The sequence below is a fragment of the Halichoeres trimaculatus genome, unplaced genomic scaffold (assembly GCF_033239565.1).
Source record: "Halichoeres trimaculatus isolate MK-OKI-2021-1 unplaced genomic scaffold, fHalTri1.1 fHalTri1_scaffold_1, whole genome shotgun sequence".
NCBI lineage: Eukaryota > Metazoa > Chordata > Actinopteri > Labriformes > Labridae > Halichoeres > Halichoeres trimaculatus.
In genome coordinates this window covers 10,818,618-10,839,385 of record NW_027437179.1, presented here as the reverse complement: position 1 = coordinate 10,839,385, position 20,768 = coordinate 10,818,618, and the positions used below count along the sequence as shown (strand labels likewise).

At 40.5% G+C, this 20,768-nt stretch overlaps 1 protein-coding gene across 3 annotated transcripts in view; it reads right to left on the bottom strand.

The window, feature by feature from the left end:
- Positions 1–12,244: 12,244 nt before the first annotated feature.
- The window catches only part of LOC141805289 (CD276 antigen homolog), a 34,658-nt gene continuing 26,134 nt past the window's right edge, over positions 12,245–20,768 (bottom strand). For 2 of the 3 annotated variants that reach the window (XR_012599714.1, XM_074690291.1), the window contains 2 exons: positions 12,569–12,625; positions 12,245–12,469 (listed from right to left, as the gene is read on the bottom strand). Coding sequence is in view for 1 of the 3 variants with exons in the window: in XM_074690291.1 (XP_074546392.1) it covers positions 12,615–12,625 (11 nt within the window). In the remaining 2 variants the exon portion in view is untranslated. Of the gene's footprint in view, positions 12,470–12,568; positions 12,626–15,989; positions 16,496–20,768 lie in introns of all 3 variants that reach the window. The other variant, XR_012599713.1, reaches the window with a different exon arrangement.

The window sequence follows — 20,768 nt, the reverse complement described above, 5'->3', positions numbered from 1 at the left end:
CATGAAATATGTGTCCCCTGAAGAAGCCCATGCCATCCCAGGTGAGAAAAATGCATTCTGAATCAAGTCTGAGGGCTAAAACCTCTGTAACGGGTTTTACCACATTGAGCTGAGAACGTAAGGTCCGGAACTGAAATTTGGAGCCAAAAATCAAATTTTCAGTTTGGCTGAAATTACATGAAATGTGTGTCCCCTGTTGAAGCCCATGCCATCCCAGGTGAGAAAAATGCATCCTGAATCAAGTCTGAGGGCTAAGACCTCTATAACGGGTTTTACCACATTGAGCTCAGAACGTAAGGTTGGGACCTGAAATTTGGAGCCAAAAATCAAATTTTCAATTTGGCTGAAATTACATGAAATATGTGTCCCCTGTGGAAGCCCATGCCATCCCAGGTGAGAAAAATGCATCCTGAATCAAGTCTGAGGGCTCAAACCTCTGTTTTAGGGTTTTACAACATTGAGCTCAGAACGTAAGGTAGGGACCTGAAATTTGGAGCCAAAAATCAAATTTTCAGTTTTGCTGAAATGACATGAAATATGTGTCCCCTGTGGAAGCCCATGCCATCCCAGGTGAGAAAAATGCATCCTGAATCAAGTCTGAGGGCTAAAACCTCTATAACGGGTTTTACCACATTGAGCTCAGAACGTAAGGTCGGGACCTGAAATTTGGAGCCAAAAATCAAATTTTCAGTTTGGCTGAAATAACATGAAATGTGTGTCCCCCGAAGAAGCCCATGCCATCCCAGGTGAGAAAAATGCATCCTGAATCAAGTCTGAGGGCTAAAACCTCTAGTACAGGTTTTAAAACATTCAGCTCAGAACGTAAGGTCGGGACCTGAAATTTGGAGCCAAAAATCAAATTTTCACATTGGCTGAAATTACATGAAATGTGTGTCCCCTGAAGAAGCCCATGTCATCCCAGGTGAGAAAAATGCATCCTGAATCAAGTCTGAGGGCCAAAACCTCTATAACGGGTTTTACCACATTGAGCTGAGAACGTAAGGTCAGGACCTGAAATTTGGAGCCAAAAATCAAATTTTCAGTTTGGCTGAAATTACATGAAATGTGTGTCCCCTGAAGAAGCCCATGCCATCCCAGGTGAGAAAAATGCATCCTGAATCAAGTCTGAGGGCCAAAACCTCTATAATGGGTTTTACCACATTGAGCTCAGAATGTAAGGTCGGGACCTGAAATTTGGAGCCAAAAATCAAATTTTCAGTTTGGCTGAAATTACATGAAATATGTGTCCCCTGAAGAAGCCCATGCCATCCCAGGTGAGAAAAATGCATCCTGAATCAAGTCTGAGGGCTAAAACCTCAGTAACGGGTTTTACCACATTGAGCTCAGAACGTAAGGTCGGGACCTGAAATTTGGAGCCAAAAATCAAATTTTCAGTTTAGCTGAAATTACATGAAATATGTGTCCCCTGAAGAAGCCCATGCCATCCCAGGTGAGAAAAATGCATCCTGAATCATGTCTGAGGGCTAAAACCTCTATTACAGGTTTTAAAACATTCAGCTCAGAACGTAAGGTTGGGACCTGAAATTTGGAGCCAAAAAACAAATTTTCAGTTTGGCTGAAATTACATGAAATATGTGTCCCCCGAAGAAGCCCATGCCATCCCAGGTGAGAAAAATGCATCCTGAATCAAGTCTGAGGGCTCAAACCTCTGTTTTAGGGTTTTACAACATTGAGCTCAGAACGTAAGGTTGGGACCTGAAATTTGGAGCCAAAAATCAAATTTTCAGTTTGGCTGAAATTACATGAAATATGTGTCCCCTGAGAAAGCCCATGCCATCCCAGGTGAGAAAAATGCATTCTGAATCATGTCTGAGGGCTAAAACCTCTATTACAGGTTTTAAAACATTCAGCTCAGAACGTAAGGTCGGGACCTGAAATTTGGAGCCAAAAATCAAATTTTCAGTTTGGCTGAAATTACATGAAATATGTGTCCCCTGAAGAAGCCCATGCCATCCCAGGTGAGAAAAATGCATTCTGAATCAAGTCTGAGGGCTAAAACCTCTGTAACGGGTTTTACCACATTGAGCTGAGAACGTAAGGTCCGGAACTGAAATTTGGAGCCAAAAATCAAATTTTCAGTTTGGCTGAAATTACATGAAATGTGTGTCCCCTGTTGAAGCCCATGCCATCCCAGGTGAGAAAAATGCATCCTGAATCAAGTCTGAGGGCTAAGACCTCTGTAACGGGTTTTACCACATTGAGCTCAGAACGTAAGGTCCGGACCTGAAATTTGGAGCCAAAAATCAAATTTTCAATTTGGCTGAAATTACATGAAATATGTGTCCCCTGTGGAAGCCCATGCCATCCCAGGTGAGAAAAATGCATCCTGAATCAAGTCTGAGGGCTAAAACCTCTATAACGGGTTTTACCACATTGAGCTCAGAACGTAAGGTCGGGACCTGAAATTTGGAGCCAAAAATCAAATTTTCAGTTTTGCTGAAATGACATGAAATATGTGTCCCCCGAAGAAGCCCATGCCATCCCAGGTGAGAAAAATGCATCCTGAATCAAGTCTGAGGGCTCAAACCTCTGTTTTAGGGTTTTACAACATTGAGCTCAGAACGTAAGGTTGGGACCTGAAATTTGGAGCCAAAAATCAAATTTTCAGTTTGGCTGAAATTACATGAAATATGTGTCCCCTGTGGAAGCCCATGCCATCCCAGGTGAGAAAAATGCATCCTGAATCAAGTCTGAGGGCTAAAACCTCTTTAACGGGTTTTACCACATTGAGCTCAGAACGTAAGGTTCGGACCTGAAATTTGGAGCCAAAAATCAAATTTTCAATTTGGCTGAAATTACATGAAATATGTGTCCCCTGTGGAAGCCCATGCCATCCCAGGTGAGAAAAATGCATCCTGAATCAAGTCTGAGGGCTAGAACCTCTATAACGGGTTTTACCACATTGAGCTCAGAACGTAAGGTTGGGACCTGAAATTTGGAGCCAAAAATCAAATTTTCAGTTTTGCTGAAATGACATGAAATATGTGTCCCCCGAAGAAGCCCATGCCATCCCAGGTGAGAAAAATGCATCCTGAATCAAGTCTGAGGGCTCAAACCTCTGTTTTAGGGTTTTACAACATTGAGCTCAGAACGTAAGGTTGGGACCTGAAATTTGGAGCCAAAAATCAAATTTTCACATTGGCTGAAATTACATGAAATGTGTGTCCCCTGAAGAAGCCCATGTCATCCCAGGTGAGAAAAATGCATCCTGAATCAAGTCTGAGGGCCAAAACCTCTATAACGGGTTTTACCACATTGAGCTGAGAACGTAAGGTCAGGACCTGAAATTTGGAGCCAAAAATCAAATTTTCAGTTTGGCTGAAATTACATGAAATGTGTGTCCCCTGAAGAAGCCCATGCCATCCCAGGTGAGAAAAATGCATCCTGAATCAAGTCTGAGGGCCAAAACCTCTATAACGGGTTTTACCACATTGAGCTCAGAATGTAAGGTCGGGACCTGAAATTTGGAGCCAAAAATCAAATTTTCAGTTTGGCTGAAATTACATGAAATATGTGTCCCCTGAAGAAGCCCATGCCATCCCAGGTGAGAAAAATGCATCCTGAATCAAGTCTGAGGGCTAAAACCTCAGTAACGGGTTTTACCACATTGAGCTCAGAACGTAAGGTCGGGACCTGAAATTTGGAGCCAAAAATCAAATTTTCAGTTTAGCTGAAATTACATGAAATATGTGTCCCCTGAAGAAGCCCATGCCATCCCAGGTGAGAAAAATGCATCCTGAATCATGTCTGAGGGCTAAAACCTCTATTACAGGTTTTAAAACATTCAGCTCAGAACGTAAGGTTGGGACCTGAAATTTGGAGCCAAAAAACAAATTTTCAGTTTGGCTGAAATTACATGAAATATGTGTCCCCTGGGGAGGCCCATGCCATCCCAGGTGAGAAAAATGCATCCTGAATCAAGTCTGAGGGCTAAAACCTCTGATTTCAGGTTTCACCACAGTGAGCTCATAACGTAAGGTCGGGACCTGAAATTTGGAGCCAAAAATCAAATTTTCAGTTTGGCTGAAATTACATGAAATATGTGTCCCCTGAGAAAGCCCATGCCATCCCAGGTGAGAAAAATGCATCCTGAATCAAGTCTGAGGGCTAAAACCTCTATAACGGGTTTTACCACATTGAGCTCAGAAAGTAAGGTCGGGACCTGAAATTTGGAGCCAAAAATCAAATTTTCAGTTTGGCTGAAATTACATGAAATGTGTGTCCCCTGTGGAAGCCCATGCCATCCCAGGTGAGAAAAATGCATCCTGAATCAAGTCTGAGGGCTAAAACCTCAGTAACGGGTTTTACCACATTGAGCTCAGAACGTAAGGTTGGGACCTGAAATTTGGAGCCAAAAATCAAATTTTCACATTGGCTGAAATTACATGAAATATGTGTCCCCCGAAGAAGCCCATGCCATCCCAGGTGAGAAAAATGCATCCTGAATCAAGTCTGAGGGCTAAACCTCTATAACAGGTTTTAAAACATTGAGCTCAGAACGTAAGGTTGGGACCTGAAATTTGGAGCCAAAAATCAAATTTTCAGTTTGGCTGAAATGACATGAAATATGTGTCCCCTGAAGAAGCCCATGCCATCCCAGGTGAGAAAAATGCATCCTGAATCAAGTCTGAGGGCTAAAACCTCTTTAACGGGTTTTACCACATTGAGCTCAGAACGTAAGGTTGGGACCTGAAATTTGGAGCCAAAAAACAAATTTTCAGTTTGGCTGAAATTACATGAAATATGTGTCCCCTGAAGAAGCCCATGCCATCCCAGGTGAGAAAAATGCATCCTGAATCAAGTCTGAGGGCTAAAACCTCTTTAACGGGTTTTACCACATTGAGCTCAGAACGTAAGGTCGGGACCTGAAATTTGGAGCCAAAAATCAAATTTTCACATTGGCTGAAATTACATGAAATATGTGTCCCCTGAGAAAGCCCATGCCATCCCAGGTGAGAAAAATGCATCCTGAATCAAGTCTGAGGAATAAAACCTCTGTTTTCAGGTTTTACCACAGTGAGCTCAGAACGTAAGGTCGGGACCTGAAATTTGGAGCCAAAAATCAAATTTTCAGTTTTGCTGAAATTACATGAAATATGTGTCCCCCGAAGAAGCCCATGCCATCCCAGGTGAGAAAAATGCATCCTGAATCATGTCTGAGGGCTAAACCTCTATAACAGGTTTTAAAACATTGAGCTCAGAACGTAAGGTCGGGACCTGAAATTTGGAGCCAAAAATCAAATTTTCAGTTTGGCTGAAATTACATGAAATATGTGTCCCCTGAAGAAGCCCATGCCATCCCAGGTGAGAAAAATGCATCCTGAATCAAGTCTGAGGGCTAAAACCTCTGTAACGGGTTTTACCACATTGAGCTCAGAACGTAAGGTTCGGACCTGAAATTTGGAGCCAAAAATCAAATTTTCAGTTTGGCTGAAATTACATGAAAAATGTGTCCCCTGTTGAAGCCCATGCCATCCCAGGTGAGAAAAATGCATCCTGAATCAAGTCTGAGGGCTAAGACCTCTGTAACGGGTTTTACCACATTGAGCTCAGAACGTAAGGTCCGGACCTGAAATTTGGAGCCAAAAATCAAATTTTCAGTTTGGCTGAAATGACATGAAATATGTGTCCCCTGAAGAGGCCCATGCCATCCCAGGTGAGAAAAATGCATCCTGAATCAAGTCTGAGGGCTAAAACCTCTGTTTTTGGGTTTTACAACATTGAGCTCAGAACGTAAGGTCGGGACCTGAAATTTGGAGCCAAAAATCAAATTTTCAGTTTGGCTGAAATTACATGAAATATGTGTCCCCTGTGGAAGCCCATGCCATCCCAGGTGAGAAAAATGCATCCTGAATCAAGTCTGAGGGCTAAACCTCTATAACAGGTTTTAAAACATTGAGCTCAGAACGTAAGGTCGGGACCTGAAATTTGGAGCCAAAAATCAAATTTTCAGTTTGGCTGAAATAACATGAAATATGTGTCCCCTGTGGAAGCCCATGCCATCCCAGGTGAGAAAAATGCATCCTGAATCAAGTCTGAGGGCTAAAACCTCTGTAACGGGTTTTACCACATTGAGCTCAGAACGTAAGGTCCGGACCTGAAATTTGGAGCCAAAAAACAAATTTTCAGTTTGGCTGAAATTACATGAAATATGTGTCCCCTGAAGAAGCCCATGCCATCCCAGGTGAGAAAAATGCATCCTGAATCAAGTCTGAGGGCTAAAACCTCTGTAACGGGTTTTACCACATTGAGCTCAGAATGTAAGGTCGGGACCTGAAATTTGGAGCCAAAAATCAAATTTTCAGTTTGGCTGAAATTACATGAAATATGTGTCCCCTGAGAAAGCCCATGCCATCCCAGGTGAGAAAAATGCATCCTGAATCAAGTCTGAGGAATAAAACCTCTGTTTTCAGGTTTTACCACAGTGAGCTCAGAACGTAAGGTCGGGACCTGAAATTTGGAGCCAAAAATCAAATTTTCAGTTTGGCTGAAATTACATGAAATATGTGTCCCCCGAAGAAGCCCATGCCATCCCAGGTGAGAAAAATGCATCCTGAATCAAGTCTGAGGGCTAAAACCTCTGTAACGGGTTTTACCGCATTGAGCTCAGAACGTAAGGACCTGAAATTTGGAGCCAAAAATCAAATTTTCAGTTTGGCTGAAATTACATGAAATATGTGTCCCCCGAAGAAGCCCATGCCATCCCAGGTGAGAAAAATGCATCCTGAATCAAGTCTGAGGGCTAAAACCTCTGTTTTCGGGTTTTACAACAGTGAGCTCAGAACGTAAGGTCCGGACCTGAAATTTGGAGCCAAAATTCAAATTTTCAGTTTGACTGAATTTGCATGAAATATGTGTCCCCTGTGGAAGCCCATGCCATCCCAGGTGAGAAAAATGCATCCTGAATCAAGTCTGAGGGCTAAAACCTCTGTTTAACGGGTTTTACCACATCGAGCTCAGAACGTAAGTTCGGGACCTGAAATTTGGAGCCAAAAATCAAATTTTCACATTGGCTGAAATTACATGAAATATGTGTCCCCTGTGGAAGCCCATGCCATCCCAGGTGAGAAAAATGCATCCTGAATCAAGTCTAAGGGCTAAAACCTCTGTTTTCGGGTTTTACCACATTGAGCTCAGAACGTAAGGTCGGGACCTGAAATTTGGAGCCAAAAATCAAATTTTCAGTTTGGCTGAAATAACATGAAATATGTGTCCCCCGAAGAAGCCCATGCCATCCCAGGTGAGAAAAATGCATCCTGAATCAAGTTATGTTGTCAAAAATATCATTTCATTGGTAAATATGGATCCTGAAATTTAGCAAATTATTCCATATAAAGTTCCCCTAGTATTGTTTGATTGTTACTCAACATCTTTCCCAGGTTAGACTTGTGCCGGCGTCAAAACATACACACAGAGGGCACACTGAGTGCATGCACCCCCTCCCTTCCTGAGTCCTGCCTCGTAGTTGAGAGTGAGAGAGAAAGACGCTGGCTTACACTGAATTCCAGCTGTAGCGGGTAACACCTACAAGCCACTTTGGCGGGTTGAATTATTTCATTGTGGTTTAATGAAACGGCATCTGAAATACTAAACCCATTGCACTATGAGACGACGAAACTACAACTCCCATGAGCACTGTCTGCACACAGTGTTTGCTCAATGGACGCGCTCGTCTCGAGCCTCTGTCTTGGACAGCCTGACAGCTCACAGTGTTTAGCTCCTGATAACGTGATTTAAAACTTCACTCACGTCTTTTTAGCTCTCTATTGTAAAAAGATTCCGGGGTTTAAGTCACAAACTAGCGCCAAAACTCCTCTGACTTTTTAAAAGTGAGGACGGAGCTCATTTAAACTCACACTGCACCGATCTCACCAGCAACACTCACCTAGAGCAGGGGAGGGGAGGGGGAGAGGAGAGGAGTGCACGTAGAGAAGAGAAACTGGTCGCAGATACGAGGAGCTGAAGGAACAATATTTAAACCTCCTAATAAACATTTATAACACTTATATGTAGGGATGGGTACCGAATTAGGTACTTTTATAGGTACCGACCGAAATCTGTCAAAAGTACCGGGTACCGATTCATGAAAAATCAAAAGGTACCATGTTTAGGTACCTAAATGCATCTTTGTGACTGTGAGGAAGTGGAAGAGTAGGAGATTGACCATGCTGGACATGAACACAGCATTACAAGGTTATATATTAAAGAATATATATGTCAAATTGAAAAACACATAAAATACTGTTAAACAAATTCATATTTTTTTTACCAAATGAGCACAAAAAAGTATCAAAATTGGTACCGTTGAGATTGATACGACTTTAAAAAATGTAAAATAATACTACGAAGTGACATAGTCCAGAAAGTATGGTACTTAGTTTATTACTGATAAATTACTGTTGTGAATAAATATCTAAGCAGACATTTTTTCTTGCTAGTTTTTCAGTTTAGTTTTTATCTTTTCAACTAACCTTCAAGCATAACAAATTTCATTCAATGCAATATTAAACTCCTCCTTTAATTACTTTGTCTTAATTGTCTGCATATTTCCATATTAAAGGAGCACAACCGTTTTGGAACTTAATACCTGATAATGGGGTTAAACATTTTTGTAGTCTTGATTTAAGTGTAAACAGAGGTCATTCACATTTAAAAAATTTGTAAATCTAGTTCAAGTAAACTTTAGCATGTTTTTGTCTGCTTTCATCATGTTAAACAAAATTATCCAACAACAAAATTGTGGCTAGTGAAAATGCTGAGTGGCTAATAAATTTGGCTAACAACTAGCCACAGTGGCTGGTGAGCAAAAATGTTAACGTCAAGCCCTTGCTGGGTGGTATCGAAAATTGTATAGAAAATCAATATTTTTCAAAATATCGTATCGAAGTTAGAAATCCAGTATCGTGACAAGCCTAGTGTCAACACCGTACACATAAAATGTCTCTTCGCTGCATGTGACAGGCTCTTCTACCGCCACTTCATGCACTGAGTGTCATGTAGTTCTTTTATATAAGGTGGACTAGTTGCGTGGTTTAGACTTGCAGCATTTCTTGAAATGGTTCAGTTTCTTGCAGTTGTGACACTGCTGTCCTATCGCTGGACACTTTTCCCGCTTAGCTGCATGGCTACCCCCATACTTATTGCAGTTAGAGGTCGTTCTGGGCGGGAAGAGTGTTTGTGATTTGGGCTGGTGCTTTCTGTGCGAAACTGACTTTATGCCGTCAACATTGATTGCTTGTGTGGCTAACGTCTTACTGCTTTCCTCTGTCATTTCATGAATGCGGCAGACGGTTATCGCTTTATTTAGACTCAGGTCACTGTCTCTCAAGAGCGTCTTTCTCAAAACATAACTGGTAATGCCACAAATGATTCGGTCACAGATCAGCTCATCAGTCAAATCTCCAAAATAGCAGCTCTTAGCTTTAATCCTTAAATCACTGATGAATGACTCTCACCTTGTCTCTGATTTCTTGAATGAAACCTGTGCCTCTCCATGGCTCTGTTGTTTTGGGGGTTGCAGATTTCCCGAAATTTCCTTTTCAAACACTCTGGGTCCTCTCTGGACTCCGCAGGGCTGATAACTACTCCATTTTCACCCGGTTCGCGCACTTAAGCTGCATAAACTAACGAACGTTCCCGCTCTATGGCTTCCGGTCCCGCTAGATTGAGGGGGACATATGCCTTGGGCCTTGCAGGTTTATTTAAGTGTGCTGCGGCAATAAAGATGTCGTACTCCCTCTCGAACATCCGCCAGCTCTCGGCGACATTCCGATCAAACACAACAGGGCCTGGTCTGCGAAATCACTCTGCCATTTCAGCGACGTAGCTCCGGCTAGCTTTAGCATTAGCGCTTTCTCCAACACTTTTAGAGCTCGGTGGAATGCAGGGAGGATACTCACGGGCGATGAGTCCGTTCACATTCTGACACCATGTAAATAGTTGTTTAGGGAACTTGATAACTTGGTGGGAAGGAGTCTAACTGACGAGACGATAAGTTCTCTTGAACATTTACTATCCAGCCGTAACTGAGGGAACACATATCTCATGGTAGGCATCCAACATAAAACCAAATCAGTTCTGCCCACTGCTGGTGCAAACACAATACAACACCCAGCAACTACGGTGGCTCTAACAGGTTAAGACAGTTACTTTGCAAATGATCGACAATATCTGCACCGGCAACAGCGAGACGAAAGGAACGACGGGACCCGGAAGTGACGAGGACGGCCAGAGCAAGAGGGAGAGGAGGCCGCCAACACTCCCTTTTATCGAGTGCCACCATGAGGTCACTGGCTGACAATGCAGCTCATAATGAAGCATGGATCAGACACATCATCCTGCCACAAATTGTTGGGGAATCACTGCACACTGTTAATGTGTTAAGAGCTACAAATAAACTTTGTTTGGTTGACTCTTTTTGAGATGTTCAAATATCGTTCCTCCTCCACTATTCATTTATACGTAGTCTCCTGCGCAGTCACACTGGCCATTCAAGCCGTGCCATACTCTGGCGCAGTAAATTTTGTTTTATATTCAAGATTTGCTGTTTTTTTCTGTTTCAAATCTTTATAGCGCCACGAAAACCGTACCAATTCCAGCCAGGTTGGTCTTATATTGTACAGATAAGTAAATCAAACATTTCACAGGTCTCATCAACTCACCAACCTCGGCAGTAGTGGCGAAAACTCCAAAAAACATAGCTGAATGTCGGAGTAGCGTGCGGCAGCCGGGGCGCTTAGGGACCATCATAAAATGTCTATGTCTGAATTTTCAGTTAAGACAATGACAGAAAATATAAAACAAAACACATAAATACGGTCTTTTAAAAAACTTATTATACATCTTAATTGTTGTACATCTTATTATCAAAATCAAAAGTCTTGCAAATTTCTCAGGTTTATTTTGAAATGGTGCTCAGGAATTCCAACCTTCAAACTCCCCCCCCACAAAACCCAACTTCATATCTGTTTTTCAGGTCAGCACTGATCTTTCACAGCCATTATTTTCCAGAAAATCAAGTAATGTGTCCCAAAACTAATTAGTCAATATTGACCTAATTGGGGACTATTTCTCAGTTTAATTTTGAAATAGCTCACAGGAAGTTCAAACTACCAACCTCAATCTGTCATCTGTTTGTGAGGTGAATATTGATTTTTCACAACCATTATCTCACAGAAAATCATGTAAATTTATCTTAGAAACAATCAATTATCATTGAACATAACTGATTATTTTCTTTTTTTAAATTTTGAAATAGTTTGGAATTTCAACTTACCAACTTCTACTGTCATCCGTCAAGATTGTCACTATGACCCTTTTACAAACATGTTTTCCCCTAAAAAAATATGAATTACCTACTCAGTACCTAACAATCTGTCATACTTTTTTCAGGCTATTGTTTTATGTTTTGTTTTTTTACTGATTTGTGTGAACAACTTATTCCGTGATCATGTTTCTTTTTTGATTTCATGGTCATTAAAGGAAGAGACAATGCATGTGTAATTAAGTCATTTATTTTTTTATTTTTTTAGAACAAACAAGAAAAATAATTCAAACAAGAAAAAACACAGGATTCACCTGATGTTTTTGAACGTCACTCTTGTGATCCTTTGTCCATGATGGCCTTGGTTACACCTATAAATGAATTAGATAGTTTGCCTAAAGGGTATATATTTAAAGATAAAGCTGCATTGTCAGTGTTCAAAGTTTTCTGATACTCAATACCTTTCTGAAATCAACAGAGGCCACATTGCCATTTTTATGATGTCACATTTTGTTCGAGGTGCCACTCTGAATCTGACATTCCCACACAACATGGGTGGTACCACATTTTGCATTTTGTGCATTAAATCTGGAAAAAAAATTAAAATCAGTTATCCAACAGTATTAGATTTTGAACACTTGTATACTGTACACTGTTATTACACAGATAATTAGATCACATCTGTTTTCATTTATTGATGAATGATCTGTCATCAAACTTATTTTAATATATAATTTTTTAAAGTACACTCACCCATTTTGTCATTCCTTCCTGTCCTTTTGGATTCTCCACGCCAAAACATGAGCAGTGGTCTTTTTCACTAAAAACTGAAATATTGCAGTTCTAAAAACTGCCTCATGGTTGATTTAAGACTTGGTAAGTAATGGATATGAAATCAACATACAGGTTTATACAAGTCAAAACATATTTACATGAGTTGACACAGCTGACTGTATTAGACATGAATCCTATGACAACTCCCCTAAAATTAAGCTGAAACATCTATGTTTCATAGATCAGATCATAGATTCAATCAAAACAAAAAAACAAAACACCAATACCAATTGTGCTGCTGTTGTTGTTGCTGTTGTTGTTGTTGTTGATGATGTTGTCGTTGTTGTTGTTGAAGTGGTGATTGTCTGGTCATCCCCTTTTTGTTGGTCATCTTTAGCTGCAAGTCTAAATCTATGATATTTAAGAGGTAGATCTGCTTAAGTCAGAATATAAGGAGGATTTGTAAACTGCCCAACAGAACAGAAAACTTTTGAAAATATAATGCCATACCTGTCCAGTGTCTCCTGTGCTCTGTTGTGAACCAATTTTTGACCTTTTAACGACCTTCTGAAAAATAAAATCACATAAATCAGAATTAAATCAAGCAAATCAAAGAATATGCACAACATGTACGCAGGAAAATTAAATATGATAAAGTAGTGTAAGTGTTTGACTTACAGTAAAGAAGCCTATATCTTATAAACATCAACATATCAATTTATGAGAATGAGAAGAACATATAATAGAATAGAATAGAATAGAATAGAATAGAATAGAATAGAAAATACTTTATTTATCCCCGAGGGGAAATTCAGGAGTCACCGCAGCACTCAAGAAAACAAAAGTAAGAAAGAGTATAGAAAGTGCAAAAAGGTCCATAAGAAATTAGATGACGACTTCCCATCCACCACTCGTCCACCACTCTCCAGCCCAGCCAGTCTCCACCTCCACAGGGTCCAGGACTGAGCCTCCCCAGCAGTCTGTTCATTCTCTGTCTCCTGGATCCTGTCTGCTCACAGCAGGCGAAGCTCCTCCGATGTGTCGCCGACGTCCGATGTCAGCTCCGTCAGCCACGTCCATGAACAGCACGATGCCGCTGGGTTATCACGGCTAGCTCGTCCATCCCCCGGAGCTAGATCCCACGTTCCCAACAACGATGGATGGAAGGACAGGTCCACGTTGTCATCTCCCAGCTCACATCCGAGAACCGGCACGTCTTCCTCACCTCCTCCTCCTCAGCTCGAGGGAAATCATCAAGCCCTACACTAGTTAGCATTGACATGCTACAGGCTGCTAACAGCTGAGTTCGCATGTAAACAATGCAGCCATGGTTACATGTAGGATCTCCAGACAAACACAGGAGAAAAGTAGTAAAAATATCGCTGAAGCCACAAAAAGTTTGGTGTCCGTGACCAACAATGAACCATTCAAAGTAATGATCCACTCCAAATACAAAGATGACGAAAAAGAGACGAAAAAAATTACAAGAAACAGACAAAGACGAGAGAGCTGCTGCAACAGGCAGCTACTTGGGTAGCGCCAACATGTTCAATCTTTGAAATAAATATTACATTTTAAACTAAGTAGTTGCAGCATTTGACCTGCAGAGGTCTTGTAATTATCCATTTTTTTAAATCTGACAATGCATCTTTATTACATACTTTTTTATAGGTCTTCATCTGTTGTCTTTGGATGTGTCTTTTCACTCCCATAGGAGCTGGGATCTGGGAGGGTGGAAATATTTTGTCCTTTTCGGAGCTGCAGGCACACTATGTTTTCCCCATTGCTCTTCAGTATGTTCTTTTGTGTCTTTCAATGGTCTGCCCAACAGCACCCGATCAAGGCCATGCTGCAAGATGTGTTCCTTGTAGCATTCACACAGAGAGATATGCAGCTTCCGAATGAAAGAGCCAGGTCTGAGGAAGCATTCCCTGAGTAGAAACTGGTTCTTTGTGATTGAAAACCAATTTTCAACATGTCAGTTAGTAAGCCTTGTTTTGGTGTCTGCTGTATCAACTTTGCTCGGATCTGCATCACTTGCATATCTGCATAGATCCTGCAGCATAAGGCCTGAACAAAGTGGGAAGATCCCCATGTAATCCTGCAGCAAAACACTGATGATATCAGGACAGTAGTATGGGTTCTCCTCACACTTTCCATTGGCATCTGGCACATTGGACTGGTTACTTTCCAGGACCCCTTCAAAAAACTTAAGAAATGGTGAAATGGAAAGAACAGTCTTGGCTCTCTTTGGTAGCTCAGGTTGTGTCTTCAGTGGCTGAGTGCTGGAATCATCCAGATTGGTCTTGCTCTTGATGCAGCCTTTGATGACCTCCAAGCTCTCTTCTACTTCTTTAGGGGAGAACCTACCTCCAAAAATCCTACCCATGTGGCCAAAAAATTGTACTGCAGGATTCAGACTGCTGCTATTTATCAAATGTGCCACACAATGATTCACAGATTCCTTCAGGCCTTTATCTCTGGTCTTCCTGGAAGAGGAAACAGAGACCACTTTCAGGATATGTGCTGAGCACAGGTGTAGCACTGTGATGGTTTGCAGCTCTTTTTTTGTAAAAGAGCCTTGGATGATTTTACACAGCATCTCCAGGTATCCCAAAATATCTTGCTTGTTGAAGGCCAGCAAAACACCCTGCATTAGGGCCCAACTGTAGTCAGTTTCCACTTGCCTAACTTTAATGGCAGTGATCTTTTTTACTTTTGTCAAAAATTTCATTAGCCAAAAGGACAGATTGGCCATGATGTGGTCATTGGTGACCATTTCACTGACAGGAAGAGGTGGTCTGTTTTTGCCATCACCTGGCAAACAGAGGACATAATACAGAACCCTCTTGGGTTGGTTGGGGAGCCAGCACACAACACCACCTGTGGCATCAAGGAAGAGGGTCACTGGAGACTTTTGCCGTAGATGAGCAGCAAAAATGGCAAGTCCTTGCTCAGTATAGTGGACACTGAAGGGATCCACTTGCAAATGTTGGATTTACCCTGGACAGAAAATGTAACCAGCATCAGACTATTTCATTATTTGCTGTGTTACCATTAGCTCCATTACCATGTCATCATGAAGCCTTGTGCTTCTGCTAATCTCTGCGGACACAACTTTGAGGATGTCTTTTGAGAGTGCTCGGTTGAGGTTACCAGCAAGTAGCTCCAGTGATGGCGTTTTCCCCAGCGTCTGAAAATAAGCGTTACTCACACCACCAGTGACTGCCTTTGCACTTTTTCCTCTCCTCTGATTGCTGGCTGGCCTTGCCCTCGTCTCATCACATAAATGTGCCACTTTGCCACTTCGAGACACGTGAAATGTTATCTTTTTTGCATTTTTGGTGGGTTTGTTTGGCATTTCATAGAAGTATTTGGCATTGCATGATGAAAACATGCACACTGCTTTTATTTTGATGTAAGGTGATGAAGTCTTTCGGCTCTTAGGTGCTCTAAAATGCTGGTACTTGAATGCAAGAGAACAGCAAGGGTTGTGCTTTTGAAAGCTACTGTACAAGACATGTGTCCATGACTTCCTGAGTTTTAATTGCCCTTGGCCTGGTTTGATCTTGCCCCATTTGCTTCTCTTTATGTGGATTTTTTCAGATCAAATTGTGATTTGACCTCTTCACTCACTTCATTTTAGCTATTGGTTGAACTAGCATGGTAGCACTGTCCCCTGTCCCAGTTAGAGTGTAGTGATGCTCAGCCTTGTTTGATGCGCAAGTTGTCTTACTGAAGTCAATGATATTTTTCGCATCTGGTGCATAAAAATAAAGAGAAGTGTCAAACGACTCCGTAAAGCTCCTTTTCATGTGCGTCAACAGCTCAGAACCAGTTTAATGAAATCAGATGTTTCTGACTGGAGCTTCAGGCTTTGTCCAAACAGCGTAATGTGATGATAAACTCGATCTGTGGATTACTGTCTTACCTCACTAAGTCCTCCACTTGGTCATCAACGTCCATGTCCTCCTCAGTGGTCTCAAACCCGTAGCCTGGCGCTGTCACACCACCACTAACCACACCCACAGGAAACCAGAGGGTGGTGACAGCTTCCCGTTTGTCACTGCAACCAACCCGTTCTGAGCTACCGCTGCCATGGCCACAGGTGAGGCGACTGGAATGGGCAGAAGAGGAGAGCTGTTGTCAAAGTTGCTGTTAGGGGACAGCGACAGTCAGTTGTCGGGGAAAGTTGTCTGTGTTGCTGTGGACGTCATGGAGGAAGAGGCTGTGAGGGCGCTAGAAGAAGATAAGGAAGACAAGGGAGGCATGTAGGAGGGTTTGTGGGTCAGCTTGTGTCCATGTTTCCGGTTCAGGTGGTCCAGTGTGTCCAGGGTGTGGAGGACCTCCACCTGTGTGATCCCGGTCCTCCTCAGCCTCTGGGGGAGGTCAATCTGCTCGATGGTGAAACGAGGCTCCTCACCCTGCTGGAACATCCTGCAGGAGAGCAGAAGGAAAATGAGGAAAGTTACAAAAAACCTTCTATGTCTCCAGATTTCAGAGGGAAATGTAGTTCTTAATGACCACGGCTGTTTGACAGCAGCAGATAAAAGTTACCGCTGAAAGGATTCAACATGAAGTCTCAGCACATTTCATATCAGCTTTACAGCATTACATGCAGTCTGAAACAGTCTGGAATGGTTGTCCGTAACTTTACGGAATCAAGAAAGGTGAGCACCTGGTATGGTCGCTGTGGTAAGAAAATTATGGAAAATAGTCATGAAATCATCCCAAGATGTTGTGAAAGAATAAGCAATAATGTCAGTATACTAATCAAAATAAATAAATTCCTAAATAAGGTTTCTTGAGGATGAGCCTTGGTAGGATTGCTGGTTGAGGCGGTAGATGATGGTTTGAGATTCTGATTAGTGAATGAAGACACTAAGAGAGAAAGATCTGTGTATAATAAAATGTATTACAAAATTTCTGGAAGAAATGGGATTAGATGAGGTGGAGCATGAAATACTCATGGTGTCTATGATCGCATTTGGCTCGATTTTCTCCCACAGAGAAACCCTTTTGGCAACTCTTGACGCAGCTTTTAATGTTTCTCAGTAATATTAACTTTAAAGATATCGAAGGATGGCGACGCGCTGGAAGACTTTAAGCAAGCCACACTTGATTCAGGGCTTGTCATAAGCGATAGTTTGTCCTAATAATCAATCATCAATATGACTAGTTCACTGCCCCTGACCATTTCAGAGCCTTACTGATCAGGAATAGTAAGTATTAAAAATATATATATATATTTTTATCCCCTCTGCTTTAGAGAGTAATACCCTGCCATTCAGTGAGAGGTCTCTCATTAACTACATCTTAATTTTTGATCTATTTGTTCCACTATATGATCAAAATTGAAGTTGCTGCAAGTTTTTTCCATTTTATCAATAACACCTGAATATGTAACGTTTTCCTTCAAAGGAATACTATACACTAGAGAATGATCACATTCCTTTAGTGGAAATAACACAGATTTGTTTAGCTTCATTTTTAGACCTGAGACAACAAGAGAATTCCTCAATACAGTCAACAGCTTTTATCACCTCATGCCTGCTGGATAGAAAAACTGTGGTATCATCAGCCAGTTGAGCCAACTTAAATTCTCTGTTCAGAGCAGTTATACCCTGGAATGGACTTTTTTAAAATATGCACAGCCATAATTTGGGTTACTAGGAGGAACAAGAAAGGACTTAGAGGACATCCTTGTCTTATTCCTCTACAGATGTCAAATCTGGGAGTAGTGCAGTGAGCTAGCTTGACAGAGCTATTGCATCCATTATAAAGAGTTTTAACCACTTTCTGAAAGTAATTTCCAAAACCAAAACATTCTATCGTTTTAAACATAAATTGATGACTTATTGTGTCAAATGCTTTGTAAATATCAACAAATAAAACAAAACTCTCCTCTAAAATATATTCATTGTTGTCAATCATATCTAATATTAAACGTATATTTTTGCATATATTTCTTCCAGGCATGAAGCCAGATTGTTCTTCGTCAATTATATCATTCAGTCCAGATTTAAATCTTTTAGCGAATATCATGGCAAATATTTAAGCATCGTTGTTTAAGGAGCTGATAGGTCTCCAATTATCAATAATCAGTTTATCGTTTTTTGGTTTAGGAATCAATTTAATGAGACCTTGAAGAGACCTTGTTGAGAGCTATCTTTAGTACTTCAGGTGTATGTTTTTTGGTTTGGGTTTCTATGCCTCCAGATGTCAAAGAGGGCCAATCTGTCACAATTATTTCCTGATTCATTCATTACTCTGTTTTCAGGAGGCCATCTGTCCAAACTTTAATCCATCACGGTATTAAAGTCTCCTCCCCATAATACTCTGGCAATGGGAAATGTTTGTGACAGCTGAATAATTTTGTTTTCTTTTGTTGAAAATATACTTGCGTTGTTTTGTTTACTTTTAGAGGCATATATATTCACAATTATAAACTGAAAATGATCAACTTCAATTAGAAGGATTATCCATCTGCCATTTGTGTCTGAAAAGTGTTTGATAATGTTTCCTTTAAAGTTTCCTTGTAATACAGCGACCCCTGTTGATCTGATGCTACCAAAGGAAAACAATACATTTCTCCCCCACCGACTCCTCCACATTGACACATCTGTTTCTATGGCATGAGTTTCTTAAATGTGTTTCCAGGACTGAAACTGAACAATTTTAATCAAACGTGACTGATTTTGAAGAAAAACGCAGCGTCCCTTATAAAAAGCCTATGTTTGCCAAACCACGGGAAAATGAAATGATCAAACAAAGATCAAACCAGTCGCTGGAAAGGATTAGAGACGTTTATTAAACTTCCGATATAGTTTATAATTGTTGACGTTTAATCACCAACACAGTTTTAACCAATCAGATTTACTGTCTCTGAAATCAGTAAACGCCTCGTGACAAAATGAACCAATCAGGATTTACCTACAATCTGCAGGAACGAAGCTTCTGGAACTTTAACCCCAACAGCCAATCAGTGGACAGCATCCTCCACGAGCGCCTCCTTTGTCTGACTGATTGTTGTAATTGGCCAATAGAAAGCCAGTACAGAGAAAACACTCCGAGTTCATAACCACCGAAACCACCTGCCTGACCATAAACAGAAGTTACCGCTGACGGACTTTCTGTCATGGTGGGACGTTTTCATATCAGAAAAACGTTTCTTATGTTTGGTTTTAGACTTTATCCATTTATGCTAATAACGAAAATCATAATATAAGTGCTTAGTCTGTATTTACTGTTCAATCAAACACGTAGACAAATTTTCATTCACTCATTTCATTTCATCAGAAAGGTTAAATAACTTCTTTTGGTAACTTTGTAAACGTTTACAGAACTCTGTGGACACCTGCTGGACATGCTCTGTACTGCACTTTCTAAAATATCTCAGAGCAGCTTCAATCTGTCAACATGAAGCTTAACACAGACATTAGAGACAAGTTGAGGGAAATATTCTGAGAATTTCAGTTTGATAGTCCTTATTATGGTTATTTCATTGTATCCAAAAGATTTAAATAAAGAAAAGGTATGAAAACAAATAATAATATGTTCATTAAATTATTTCCCATAGTGCCTACATTGAGGATTCAAGTAATAATAATGTGCTTACTGACACCTTAGAGAGTGTACATTCACAATGACAGAAATAACAGTTATAGTATTTTTCAAGGTCAAATAATAAAAAAACTAGTTTAAATTTGTGTGAAGAGAGACAAAAATATACATGATTTTGGCAAAACTCAAGCAGTTAAGATACACTCTGAAAGAAAAAAACAAAACATAGTCAAGGTTAGAGAGCTTTGGTAATACATTAACATGGCATACAGGCATCACTGTTATTAAAATAAGCCATTTCATACATTTCATTTGACTCCCTAAAAGATAAAATGAAGTCTCTGATTGAAGAAACAAGCTTCATTCTGTAGCATGAGACTGCTTTGTGTAGTTACTGTAAGATTAGTGTTAAATGGTCAGAGCAAGTTAATCATTCTCTAATGTTGGCCTTTAACATTTATAGGATGTAATTTATTTAACCCACTTTATATTACAGAGTGAAATAAGTAGTCCAGCCCTTTTTTTGTATATAGATCTGCTGCACAGAGATTATAAACAAGGACTAAGAGCTCACCTGGCTTTGATTAACAGTACAAAGATATAGCTACACGCTTATTTAAAGCTCTTTGAGTAAAATATTACATCTTGCTTCATGAGGCTGTTCAAAAAGTTAATCAATATAAACAAAACAAGCCCTAATTATGCCCACTGCTTCTTTAAAATGATCAATTACCATCTTTAGTTTTTTGGATCATTTTTTTATGTAAACAAATATGCACTTGTTTAATGAGTGAGTTTTGGTTTTGCATGATTTTAAATGGTTTAGTTTAAAATCATTTGTTCACCATACAAACCTTAATTAACTCAGCCTGAGCTCACCTGAGGCTCTTCAGTCTATCTGTAAATAAATTTTACTGTTTTAGAGTAGTACAATAAATCTAGAAGTGCTTGTGTGAATATTTATTCATCTATTGAGAGTATTTTTAAGTAATTAAATCAAACATATTTTAGAATTTTAGGAAGTTTTTTAACGAAATCTATCATGTTCTGTGCACAACTCAGTGAAAGTGTTTGAGAGCTCTGTGGACACCTGCTGGAGATTCTCTGTACTGCACTTTCTAAAACATCTTAGATCAGCCTCAGTCTG